This window comes from Bicyclus anynana, chromosome 24 (genome assembly GCF_947172395.1).
Source record: "Bicyclus anynana chromosome 24, ilBicAnyn1.1, whole genome shotgun sequence".
Lineage (NCBI taxonomy): Eukaryota > Metazoa > Arthropoda > Insecta > Lepidoptera > Nymphalidae > Bicyclus > Bicyclus anynana.
Window position 1 is genome coordinate 5,411,737 of NC_069106.1, and position 13,143 is coordinate 5,424,879.

General features: G+C 34.8%; 3 protein-coding genes across 3 annotated transcripts in view; 2 read left to right on the forward strand and 1 right to left on the reverse strand.

Moving 5' to 3' along the window:
• Positions 1–13,143, reverse strand: part of LOC128199462 (uncharacterized) — a 480,879-nt gene that overhangs the window by 150,775 nt on the left and 316,961 nt on the right. The gene's annotated exons all lie outside the window — the stretch shown is intronic.
• Positions 145–3,937, forward strand: LOC112055363 (myrosinase 1-like). Its single transcript, XM_052888890.1, has 6 exons — positions 145–182; positions 1,565–1,689; positions 2,075–2,745; positions 2,836–3,144; positions 3,271–3,509; positions 3,697–3,937. Exons 1-6 carry the CDS (start codon positions 145–147, stop codon positions 3,887–3,889), a joined length of 1,575 nt encoding a protein of 524 aa, XP_052744850.1. The 3' UTR covers positions 3,890–3,937.
• Positions 4,689–12,868, forward strand: LOC112055370 (ubiquitin-like domain-containing CTD phosphatase 1). Its single transcript, XM_024095446.2, has 5 exons — positions 4,689–4,931; positions 6,163–6,344; positions 6,841–6,976; positions 8,319–8,530; positions 9,547–12,868. The coding sequence occupies exons 1-5, from the start codon at positions 4,760–4,762 to the stop codon at positions 9,868–9,870; spliced, it is 1,026 nt and encodes a 341-aa protein (XP_023951214.1). The 5' UTR covers positions 4,689–4,759; the 3' UTR covers positions 9,871–12,868.

Here is a 13,143-nt window from a genome sequence, read left to right on the forward strand (position 1 = left end):
GCCGCGTGTGGTAAAGAAGGTAAGGTGGCAAAGAAAAGCGTGTTTATCGATCGCCGTTTACTGTTCAACTGGTTATTATAACTAAATACATTGGGTTAGTAACAAGGAACATATTTTAGTGTGGTCTGCACATGTGTACGCCACATGTGCATTGTGCAGGCCATATGTCGGGATACATTTTGGTACGTTATAAACTTATGGATAATCTACTAACTAAATATTAATGTAGATGAGCTAAAATAATAATATAATAATATTTTTATGAATAACGCTACATAGGTACTAATGTTATAAAGAGATTTTGTGAGGTTGTACGGGGTATTCTCTGGATCTTCTGAACCGATTTCTAAAGATCTCTTATCAATAGAAAGCCTCGTTATTTGCGAGTATCATAAGCTATACTTTATGCTTGTATTCCCACGAGAACGGGAACTACGCGGGTGAAACCGCAAAGCGTCGGTTGTTAGTCTTATAATTTTTCTTACATTATAAGTAACGAATATTCGCAGGTTTCACACTTCTATTCCGTATGATTTGGCATTTAACAAATACATGTACCTACAATAATAATAAAAATTGTACATAGGTACGCAGTATGACCGTTATATTTTCTTTATGAGAGCGTATTTTAATAACATTATTTTAAAAGTTTACAAAACAGTGACAATTTTATGCTATGATCTCATAAGACAATAACATTTACTATACGTACTGCAATTGTAGTGGGAGGATCAATTAATACGAGAGGTAGTCGAAAGGGGTACAAATATTAGCTTTTTAATTATTTTTATTCATGAAAATCGTCTTGTACTAAACTTCAGTTAAAGTGTTATAGTATATATTTGTAGTTGGTGATGCAATGAAAAGTTTTCAGTTAATGTGGTGAGCTTACCTATTTTTGTTTTTTTTAAATAGGTATTTTATTATAAATTCGAGTGACTTCAAAAACACAAGCGGTTGAATTGTAAAATTCACCCTGACATACCCCTCCCTTAAAATTGAATTTTTCTTATATCCTTTAATGACGGTTTATTGAAATAAGTATATACGATCAGTATTACATTTTACAATCAGTGACAATCAAATTGTCCCCCGTTTTCCTACCCTTAGAGTTGGATTAATTTTCCAAATTTATATAAGCCCAGTGCATATGACCTCTACCTCCTATTCTGGAGAGAGGGGGTTTGAATCCGGTCTGGAGCATGCACCTCCAACTTTTCAGTTGTGTGCATTGAAATTAAATATCAAGTGTCTCAAACGCTGAAGGAAAAACATCGTCAAGAAACCTGCATACCAAAAAATTTTCTTAATTCTCTGCCTGTGTGAAGTCTGCCAATCCGCATTGAGCCAGCATGGTGGCCTAACCCTCTCATTCTGAGAGGTGACTCGAGCTCGAGCAGTGAGCCGAATATGGGTTGATGATGATGATGTGCCTCTATCTACATATTAATTACCTATTAATATGTAGATATAGACTAATTAACGTGTAGGCATAACAAGCAAATTATTAAAATTATTTTAATTGCATATTTAGATAATAACAATTAGACGGTTTCTGTTTCAGCCTACTTTTCGTTGCGAGTAAAAATGGAGCATGGTCTAAAAGTGACATTAGGAGTTTTCCCAAGGGTTTCATGTTCGGGGTTTCAACGTCTGCATATCAAATTGAAGGAGGTTGTTATGAGGATGGTAAAATAATCTTTGTAATTACTTATTACTAAAAAAAACTGAGGATTAAAATATTAGACGAATATTACGTCCGAAATAAAGAGATGCCAAAAAATCGGCAAATACAGAAAAGTCATCGATTCTTTAAATACAGTGCTTCGTCCTTAGCAAGAAGAGCAGAAATTAAATTAACGTGTCTCAAACGGCGAAGGCAAACATCGTGAGGAAACCTGCATACCAGAGAAGTTTCTCTGCGTGTGTGAAGTCTGCCAATCCGCATTGGGCCAGCGTGGTGGACTATTGGCATAACCCCTCTCATTCTCAGAGGAGACTCGAGCTCAGCAGTGAGCCGAATATGGGTTGATAACGAACGACGAATTACGTTGTTACTTTTTATTTTTTGTAGGTAAAGGTCTATCAATTTGGGACATAGCCAGTCACACAAAACCTTCACCAATCGACGATGGAAGCACAGGCGACATTACTGTTGATTCGTACCATCTTTACAAACGGGATATCTCTATGTTGAAAGACTTGGGAGTTGACTTTTATCGTTTTTCTATATCCTGGACGAGAATATTACCAAATGGCTTTTCCAATTACGTCAATAGTGCTGGGTTGAGGTACTACAACCACCTTATCAATGACCTGCTGAAAAATGGTATAACGCCTTTCGTCACCATGTACCATTGGGACCTTCCGTATGAACTCCACAAATTAGGAGGTTGGACGAACCCTGTTACGGTCGATTGGTTTGTTGATTACGCGAACATTTTGTTTGAAAGTCTCGGCGATCGAGTTAAATTTTGGATAACAATAAACGAGCCGAAGGAAATTTGCCACGAAGGTTACGGTTCGGATATGAAAGCTCCTTTCCTCAATATGAGTGGAATAGCTGAATATATTTGTGCAAAAAACGTTTTGCTCGCCCACGCTAAGGTGTACCATTTGTATGATGAAGAGTATAGGACACAGCAACAGGGTAGTATTGGTATAGCTTTAAATGCTAAATGGTTTGAACCAGCTTCAGACACTATTGATGACCATCAAGCAGCGATCGACGCTAGACAATTTGATGTAAGTTTGTACTTCGAAACCTCTCGTATGTAAAATGGAAATGTAACCTTAGTTGATGTAGATCTTACTTACTAATGATGCCTTTTTCAGTGGGGTTTATATGCGCATCCAATATTTTCCAAAGAAGGCGACTATCCTACTCAGGTGAAAAACAATGTTTATGCTAAGAGCGTTGAACAGGGCTATGCACAATCGCGTTTACCAGAACTTTCGGCTGCTGAAATAGCTATTATACGGGGAACATCAGATTTCTTTGGCCTTAATTCATTTACAACAGTATTGACATACAGAGATGCTTCATTGGATGGAATGTTTCCCGTGCCTTCATTTAGAGATGACATGGGAGCAGTTTTGACAAATGACCCCTCTTGGCCGCGTAGTCACTCACCTTGGCTGCAGGTAATGCTTGCTATTTTTAAAAATAACATCATGCTTTTGTTCCTTTCTTTAAAATTGCTAGTCATTCGGAATGTTCAGGAGTTTACATTTTTGTACTCATTCGTTCTTTTTGTGTTTACCTACTAGGAAGTTCCATGGGGCTTTCGTAAGTTACTCCTCGAAATAAACAAACTCTACGACAATCCGCCGGTGTACATCTTGGCAAACGGTTGGTCTTCTAAAAGAGGATTATTAGATGAAGACAGGATACAATACATGAGGAATTACCTTATTGCCCTATTAGATGCTGTCAAATTGGGGTGCAATATCAAGGCTTATGCAGCTTGGACCCTGATGGATAGTTTTGAATGGTTGAGGGGTTACACGTAAGTTATCTGATAAAAATAGTTCTTTGATTTTTTTAAACGATTAGGTATGTTAACATCATGGCTACACGTAGTTATCCGTCAACTGTTTTTGAGGTGTCAGTACGTAAAGAGACCTGAAAAATCAAGAAGCCTATTTTAGAACTTATCAATTTTAAAAAAGACCGTTGATTGTTTCTACTTTCAGAGAAAAGTTTGGCTTGTATGAAGTAGATTTCCATAGTCCAGATAAGACTACAACTCCTCGGAAATCTGCTTTTATATATAAAGAGATCATACGATCGAAAAAACTAGATCCGAATTATGAACCAGAACAATATTATGAAGAGAAAGAAATTTACAGAAAAGAGAGTCAAGAAGAAGGAAGAGTAAAAAATTGAACATATATTTTTAATCATTACGAGTAATTTCTTTGATTCATTTGATAAATAAACTGATTGAATTGAAGTGTTATATTTTATGAGTGGTTTGTTGTCGATTACAACAATGAAAACATTGATTTTATAGAAACGGATTTTCGTTGTGTTAAGAGCTCCCTAAAAACCAGTTTCTGTTGTTGAATGGTAAAAACGGCCAACAACTTATTGTTCACTATAAAATAAGAGATAAATGATAAAAGATATAAAATAGAAAAAGAAGAATAGAAAGATAAATTAGAAGGTAGTGAAATAGGGGTTGAAAGTTTGTACGGAAAGTCCTTCATTTTAAGAGTCACAGTTTTAAAAAATAGTTCATAAATCATAAAAAAATACGAAATATACTTACTGTAATTCAAGAATTTTTAATTCAACCCCTAAAGTAGTGAAATAGAGGTTGAAAGCTTACATTGATTCCCGCGCGGACGAAGTCACGGGCGTCAGATAGTATTATGTATATGTGTTAAATGTCCACGTTGAGGTATTTTATTTTTTTAATCTGGATATAGTACCTATAGATTTATAATATATTTTTATAGCCTATTCTAAATACATAGATTTACGGGTCGGTTCAAGTATCTAAATGTATGGCAATAGGCGATATAATTTTTTTTTCGGAAAATTACTTTAAGGAGTTACATGGAGTTGGAGGCATCACTAATATCTGAAAACCGTTAACATGGGAGCATCCCTTAAGCAAAGTTGGATCACTTTTCCCCATGGGATAGAATAAAGAAAAAAAAAATTGTAATATGTCAAAATTGTTTTGTTTATGTGTCACCTGTCACTTACGATCACATTTCTCTAATTTGCTTTATTAGTTTTAATGGGAAAATGTGCGATTTAAATGATAATCCAATTAAATTAAGTGTTAAATGGAACGGTAAGGAATTTGATATACCGGAGTTATCGCCGTCAGACTCTGTTGCGATGTTGAAAATCGCAATTGAAAACGCAACCGGAGTCCGGCCGGAACGACAAAAACTTCTTAACGTTAAATTCCAAGGTAAATATAACTTTGTTTATTTAATAATACACCTAAAGCCTTACCTCTGACAATGGCCTCTTGTACCTCATATATGGCTCATGTTTCTTTATCATCTTTACCTGGGAATTTGAACAAAACTTGACTCTAACAGCTGTCTCCTACAACGTCATCACCCAAGTATAATGCTAAAACCTGGCCTATATGACCTTCTTTGATCATCCTTTTTAGGATTCTAACGCTGTATACTGTTGACGTTCCTCAATATTGAACTTGAGCTTCAATATTGAGGAATGTCTATACAGGAACTGAACACTGCAAATATTCCTGAGTTAAGTAATCTCTTTTAATACAGGCTTTTTACTTTATTTTGTACTATACAAAATGAAAAATAGATTGATTTCATTTGTGATAGTTACATTAACATGATGAAGATGGTGTGTATTAGAATTGGTAAATATAAAGTTAATGAGATGTATATTTTAGTGTGTATCGAGTGGTAAAGAGAAAAACTCTGTGCATAGTCCTGGACTTGTGATCAAAACATGTAGAGTTAACGAAAGATTTGTCCTTGACAATCAATTACCACTCACCTCGTCCACTCGTGTTGTTCTCCCTGCCTATCCAAATTTGATCCTATTAGAGTAGCTTTGGAAACCCGTTCTTATATAAAAACAACAATACAACACAACAAACAATATATTAATAATCAACACAATCTATTTAATGTACCGCTGACAATCAGTTTTATACAATTGGAATTCTTTCCTGCACATAATATAATGGGATAATTATCTACATATCCCTCGCCCTTTCATCCCATCAAAACAAAAGAATAAGCAACAATTATACTATTTCTTTCCTTACAATTGATTTTGATGTAGTTTGATACAGTGGGTCTTTTACTTTTTATCCTGCCAAATCCATGGTTCTTGTGGGATTTGTAAAAACAAATTCACGCAGACAGAGTTGTAGGAGTCCGCTAGTCCAAAAGAAAGAGCTAAGGTGGAAAAGAGAGGTAGTTGTTTAGGGTAGTAAGTACCAGCCATATGGTAGAAATTAAAAAGTAATACGAGCAGAGAACCGGGAGTGTTGATCGATTGTCAAGGAATTCCTTAACCCTACATCCTGTAGTCACAAGTTCAGGACTCTGCTCGGAGTTTTTCTCTCTACCACGGGATGGACCCGGCACCTGCTCGGTGAATCCATGGAATGCTAAGATATTCGTCTCATAATTATATTACTTTGGTAGGCAAAGTGGCAACCGACAACTATGCATTGTCAGAGCTGAATCTCAAGCCGAATCTCAAGATTATGATGATGGGCTCCCTGGAGGAGGCAATAGAAGGTGCCAGAACCAAACCTGATGTTGGTGATGAGGTTGTTAATGATCTGGATATTGAAGAAGAAGAGGTTGATGTGGAGAATCAAGAGGTAAAACACTAGATCTGTTCTTATGAATACATCACACTAATATTATAAAGGCGAAAGTTTGTGTGTGTGTAAATGTGCAAGTATATTTGTTCCTCCACTGCAGCTACTGAAGCGATTTGGCTGAAATTTTACTCTGGACATACAGGCTACTTTTTATACCGGAAAAGTACATGGTGCCTGCGTGATTTGTGAAAAACTGAATTCCACGAGGACAAAGTCGCTTGAACAATGTTGTCTTCCCATTGCTGCTTCGGTCTATCGACTTTTGCTTTACAATGAGCTGATGGAGCCTCATTTTGATGGTTTGATTGGATTGGATTGGATGGATGATTGTCCATCTTCTTCAATCTCTTCTTATCAATAAATATAAATAAAAGTGAAGTTTACCTGTGATTTCAAAACTGTCTTTTCTCAAGTACAAATTTGTTTTAATTATATATGTTTTAAATAACATAAATTATAAAAAATACTCTTATAATTATTTTTTAAATTACAGATCTACCTAGCGAAAATAAATAAAAGGGTGCGAGATTACAAAATAAACATATTGAATGAACCCAGAGAGGGCAAAAAGCTACTTGTCCTTGATATAGATTATACACTGTTTGATCACAGATCTGTTGCAGAAACTGGTAAGACAATTTCTATTTCTATACTTACGAGTACATTGTAGAACCTCTCTAAGATAAAATTATAATTTGACGGCCTCCGTGGCGCAGTGGTATGCGCGGTGGATTTACTAGACGGAAGTCCTGGGTTCGATCCCCGGCTGGGCAGATTGAGATTTTCTTAATTTGTCCAGGTCTGGCTGGTGGGAGGCTTCGGCCGTGGCTAGTTACCACCCTACCGGCAAAGACGTACCGCCAAGCGATTTAGCGTTCCGGTACGATGCCGTGTACAAACCGAAGGGGGTGTGGATTTTCATCCTCCTCCTAACAAGTTAGGCCGCTTCCATCTTAGACTGCATCATCACTTACCATCAGGTGATATTGTAGTCAATGGCTAACTTGTAAAGAATAAAAAAAAAAATACACCAACAACTGATGGATGTGCACTGTTGTCCACCTGTGTTTGAGATCAAAATTAAATTACTTGAAATAGGCTTTACAAGCACTTTTGATATTCTTTTTAGTCTTTTCTGAACCTTTTCTGCACTTGGCCACTAAGGTTGGCTTTTGTATATAGGTCCATTAAGTGCTGGTCCCAGCACTTCTGATTTTACAATTTCAGTTCCGTTCAGAAGGCAGGTCTGCTGAGAAGAGTTAAAAAGAAACTCAACAATTGCTGTTTAATAAAATCATACAGTTTCATAATACACAATAGTTAAAATCATTAAATTTCTTTTAATTGTACGTTCTGTGTAAAGGCCAATGACCTCCAAATATCTTTGTCATTCAGAAATTTATCAATTGTTTAGTAACCTCAACATAGTAAATGTTTTTTAACACTTGCAAACCTTCTCAAAAATAACAGACAATTTTATTGGTGAATTTGGGTGTAATACAGGTCCAAAGGTAATTTGTCTGAGCCCTGCGTCTATAAAGTGGTTGGCCTAGCCCTGTAGTCTAGTGGGCCTTTAAATAAAACTGAGATCATCATCATTATCAGCTGATGAACGTCCACTGCTGGACATAGGCCTCTTGCATGGACCTCCAAGCATAACGGTCTCGAGCCGCCAGCATCCAGCGGTTTCCTGCGTTCCGCTTGATGCCCTCGGTCCACCTAGTGAGGGGGTCGACCAACACTGCGTTTTCCGGTGCGGGGTCGCTATTCCAGTACCTTGGAACCCCAACGTCCATCGGCTCTTCGAACTATATGGCCTGCACATTGCCACTTCGGCATCGCGACTCGCTGAGCTATGTCAGTGACTTTGGTACATCGTGGAACTCCTCATTTATGATTCGATCACCAAATAAAACCTATGGATCAAGCAAATATAACAGATAATCAATGATAATTAAATGATTATTCCAGGCTACGAACTAATGCGTCCCTTTCTCCACGAATTCCTCACATGGGCGTATGAACACTACGACATAGTGATATGGTCTGCGACAGGTATGAAGTGGATTGAAGAGAAGATGCGGTTGTTGGGCGTGTCAACGCATCAGGACTATAAGATCATGTTCTATCTGGACTATTTGGCAATGATCACGGTACACACAGCTAAATATGGGACTATTGATGTAAGTATTTAATTTAAATAAGTTAAAGCTTTCATCCCCTTACTAAGGTCATTATATTTTCAACTAAAGAAAAACAGAGCTAAAGTAGACGACGTTGAACATGTATATTTTTTTATATATGAATTGAAGATGTGTAATTTTTTACTGAGTGGTCTGATTTTGATATTATTTATATTAAACTTTATTTTTAATTAGGCTTGGCACCTAGGTTTCAATAGGTAGAAAATATTATAATGTTATTTTTCCCTTTTTTAGTTTCGTTATATATTTATGTTTTTTTATGTCTTTTCATCAATATTTTTCAAGTTATATTCACAGAAATTAGCACTACTAGCATACCCAATGCTAGTACTAGTAGTGCATATTTCTGCGAATATAACTTGAAAAATATTGATGAAAAGACATAAAAAAACATAAATACAGCCAGACATACACGTAGAATCACCTTTTTTCGTGAAGGTAAAATTGTAGAAAGACAAAAGTGAAGTGATAGAATCTACTATTAAACTCGAAAGTAGAGCAAAATGTAAGCTAGTATAATATCATGAATTGTTTTTTCACAAACTAAGTTAACTTGACCTATTTAAATCTTTTGTCATTTATTACCAATTATAAATATATTTCCATTTTTTTTTTATCTTGTAAACGATGATTATAGTTATCATTGTTTATCTTTTGTAACTATCGGAGTCTGACGCTCTTAACTTCGACCACGTGGAATTTAGTTTTTCACAAAACCCTCGGGAACCATGGATTTTTCGGGATGAAAAGTAGCCTATGTGTTAACTGTAATTAAATTTGGAATGAAATAGAGTAAAATCTATTTCATTCCAAATTTCATTCAAATCGGTTCAGTAGTTAAGGCGGTAAATAGTAAGTAACAAATAACCAAACAAACATACATCCATACAAACTTTCGCGTAAATATTAGTAGTATATTTGAATATATAAAATAAAATGCATATAATTTTCTGGAGCTAATACTTTGTATTAAAATGCATATTTATTAATTACAGGTAAAACCACTCGGAGTTATATGGGGCAAATACCCGCAATACAGCTCAAAGAACACTATAATGTTCGACGATATACGACGAAACTTTATCATGAACCCAAAAAGTGGGCTCAAAATTCGACCGTTCAGACAAGCACATTTAAACAGGGACAAAGATAGGGAACTACTTCACCTGGCGACCTATTTAAAGGACATTGCGATGTATTGCGACGATTTTGACACTTTAAATCACAAAAAATGGGAGAAATACAAGCCTGACAAAAGGTCCCACCATGCTGGAAGCAAAAGGAAGGCAGAAGATAGTCCGTCGAAGCCCAAAGAATGACGGTAGACACGCTTTGATCTCATTGTCACAGCTTAGCGATCATACAGTTCAGATGTTTGCATTTATTCGTGCATTTATAATTTTTAAATGTCAGAAAATGTATAATGTTAAAAATTGCGTTACCGACTAGATGAAATTGCATCACAGAGGTAAATAAATGACCAATCAATAGGTCGCCCAAAAATTATCAATTCATTTTCTCAATTTTAAAAAATTGGCCTTATTTGAACCAAACGATATTCAGCATTCTGTAAAGTTACAGCACTATTTATATGTTATATGTTAATGGTATTTTAATTTTGACATCATGTATTCAAAAGTTCGTCGTCGAGTTTAAAATAGCGGAATCGCACCCCGGAGGTGTTAACATGCGACCAACAAGATAATCTTGTGAAGGGAAATAGACAAATTTCGACTAATGGCGTAGCAACCGGAATTGTAATAATTGCGCCAAACAACTCCGCCGCCATTGACGTCATTTTGTACATTTCTCTACACTTTAACGCATATAATATAATATAGTACCACAGCTAACTAAAACGCGAGTACAAAAGACATGTGGAATGATATCTCGTCGCTTTTGCAATTTTTAATATTATGTAATTTCTCAAAGTAAGTCATTTAGTGTACATAAATACTGGAATAAGAATGAAAATAATGCGTAACATTTATAATTTCTTTGGGTAGAAGATCAGAGTTATAAAACAATATGGCGCTAGCGCTCATTTAAAAACCATTTCTGAACTGTATGCTTGCTAAATATCTATTTACACAGTATAGTGTACTGGGTTGTGATCTGTCAAAGAAAATGAATATTTAATTAGAACAAACAAAATTGATAATAAATCAATATTGATCAGTGAGTTTTAGAGCAATAAAATTAAGTAATGTGCATTGATCTTATAATAAAAGGACGCACAATCATGTAGAAAATTTCACTTAAAAACTGGCTAATTTAGTATTGACAGTTTTAGAATGATTGGTAATGAAAATATATACCTAAATTGCCTTTAAATATAGTCCAATATTCAATAAAATCCCAAATTCAGAGCAAATTCAACCTTAAGGATTGAGTTTAAGGTTGAATTTGCAAATGCGACTACTTGAAATGAGTGCCAAGAAGTTGTGTTTGGAACTCATTGAGTGGGGACGTTTTTAGGTCTCTGATTGTGCATCCACTTTTTAATAGGAGATCGATGCTAATGTGATATAATGACAGATCGTGGTTATTCGCTAACTCAAAAGTGTTTTAATGGATAAAGGCACCCAAACCTGTTTCAACATTAATGTTTTACATTGAAACTTGTGATAAAAATTCGTAGCATATTTCCTATGAAAAACTATTAAATATCATATGTGTTTTCATTTTCTCAAAGCTATCTAGTTAGCGAAGTCCGAGACCCGGTTTCACCGCTAGCAACGCATGGCCTGTGTGAATAGACCTTAAGAGCCTATACATACGACGACATTTACGCGTAGCAAAAGTTCATTTTTATTTACAAATAAAAAGAAATTAACCTAATATTTTAAAGCTGTCATTCGTTCATACAATTATTTTTATTTTACTTTGTTTATTTATTCTATTTTCGGAATTCTGTTTGTCTCATTTTATTTAAAATTTATTTTAAACTAAATTTTAGAAAAAAACGCGACAGTCGCATTTGCATTGCGTGAGACGCGTTTCGATAAAGTGTCGTCGTGTTAGTTCTTAAATATGATCTATTGTTGTGGCAATAAAGTTTACGCCTTAGCGCTTAAAAGACTGCAGACATAAGACTTGTGTTCACAAAATAGTGTTGGAGTTATTTTTGTATACTAGTTCGATAATGTGTTTAATGTAAGAGTCCTTGCACACTTGCGTTCGACGAACGCATGACGTCGCGACTAACGCGTACGATTGATTTACACTAGTGTGAAGAGTCCGTAAAACGGAAATACAAACTCGAAATTGTGAAGTAAATGTGAAAAATAATAAATTACGGTCTAGTTTGAAATCTGCGTGCCGATTTCGAGCTACAAAGAAAGATTTTCCGAACTAGTGCGATAAAGAATATATTTTTTGTCTGGTGGATAAAAAACCGATTTTCTTTGAATCATATTTTTTTCGTAGTTGTAAATATATACTCTAAAGAGATTAAACGTTCGGGTGTTTTAAACATCCGTACATTCCTTTGACAGTACTGTCTTCGTGCAATGCTGTATCGAAAAGTATGCAGTTTTCATTTGTGTAGACGATATTAAATTATTATTTTGTGTACGTTTAAAATTGTTTTTATACTAGGTTGTGTATGTAGGAAGCAATTTAATAAATACTTGGGAGGTATGAGGGTAACTTTGGTTTTCTATGTAACAAAAATTCTGTGTCAACAAAAAAATTAATATTTTTTTTGATCTTTTTCTGCAGAGCTATTTTATCATTATTTGCCAAACCTACAAAAAATAAAAGTTAGCACTTTTAAAACTAACACTAACTAACTTGAGAGGTGAGATTTGACTTTTGGTTTGTTTGTTAGATACGAGTAGGCTCTGAAACTACTAGATCTATTTAAAAAATTCTTTTCCCAATAGAAATTCACTATATCCCCGAATGCGGAAACCACGGGGCGTTTGCTATGTCATGTAAAAAATCTCATGTCACGGTTTTTGTGGTAGCACTTCGGAAACGGAGGACCGATTTTAACGATTTTTTTGTATATTTTGTGAGTATGAAAATAAGTTTAAAATTGGTTAAAATCATTAACTTTATTAATTTCTTTTTCTTGAATATGTTAGTTTATTCAAGAAAAAGAGATTAACAAAGTTAATGATTTTAACCAATTTTAGGTTACATAGAATAACTAAGTTATCCAAAGTACATCCGTAATAAATACTTAAGTAATAATTTAATGTAGCGAAATAATTAATGCCTTTACTAGATATAAATATTATAATTATTATATCTATTAATATAGTTGTACTTATCGAAGTAAATTTCAAATTAATAAAAGCTTTTAATATATCTGTCTTGCTTTTATTTGCCCCTCCATGCATTGGTAGGTCTTCCTTATTGTTGGTTATTTAGATATTGTTGTGTTTAGTTGGTTAAATATACATAGTATTACAATTTTTTTTGTAATATGGGCCTTATCAAAAGTTAGTTTTGCGAAGTGATATATATAAATTCATACTTTTATTCGGCTTTTAGCATTTCATTTTATTTTATTACGATGGGCGTTGTTTTAGTAGGTCTGACAGTAGTCAATATTTTTCTGAACCGTCAGAAATAAATTTATC

What these genes read in the sequence shown, in the direction of transcription:
- LOC112055363 (XM_052888890.1), top strand. Translation starts at nt 145, where the DNA reads ATGTGCATTGTGCAGGCCATATGTCGGGATACATTTTG. An exon ending in AGGAGGTTGTTATGAGGATG is followed by an intron (nt 1,690 to 2,074) that starts GTAAAATAATCT and finishes TATTTTTTGTAG; the next exon opens with GTAAAGGTCTATCAATTTGG. An exon ending in GTCACTCACCTTGGCTGCAG is followed by an intron (nt 3,145 to 3,270) that starts GTAATGCTTGCT and finishes TTTACCTACTAG; the next exon opens with GAAGTTCCATGGGGCTTTCG.
- LOC112055370 (XM_024095446.2), top strand. Translation starts at nt 4,760, where the DNA reads ATGTGCGATTTAAATGATAATCCAATTAAATTAAGTGTTAAATGGAAC. An exon ending in TCTTAACGTTAAATTCCAAG is followed by an intron (nt 4,932 to 6,162) that starts GTAAATATAACT and finishes TTACTTTGGTAG; the next exon opens with GCAAAGTGGCAACCGACAAC. An exon ending in CTAAATATGGGACTATTGAT is followed by an intron (nt 8,531 to 9,546) that starts GTAAGTATTTAA and finishes TATTAATTACAG; the next exon opens with GTAAAACCACTCGGAGTTAT.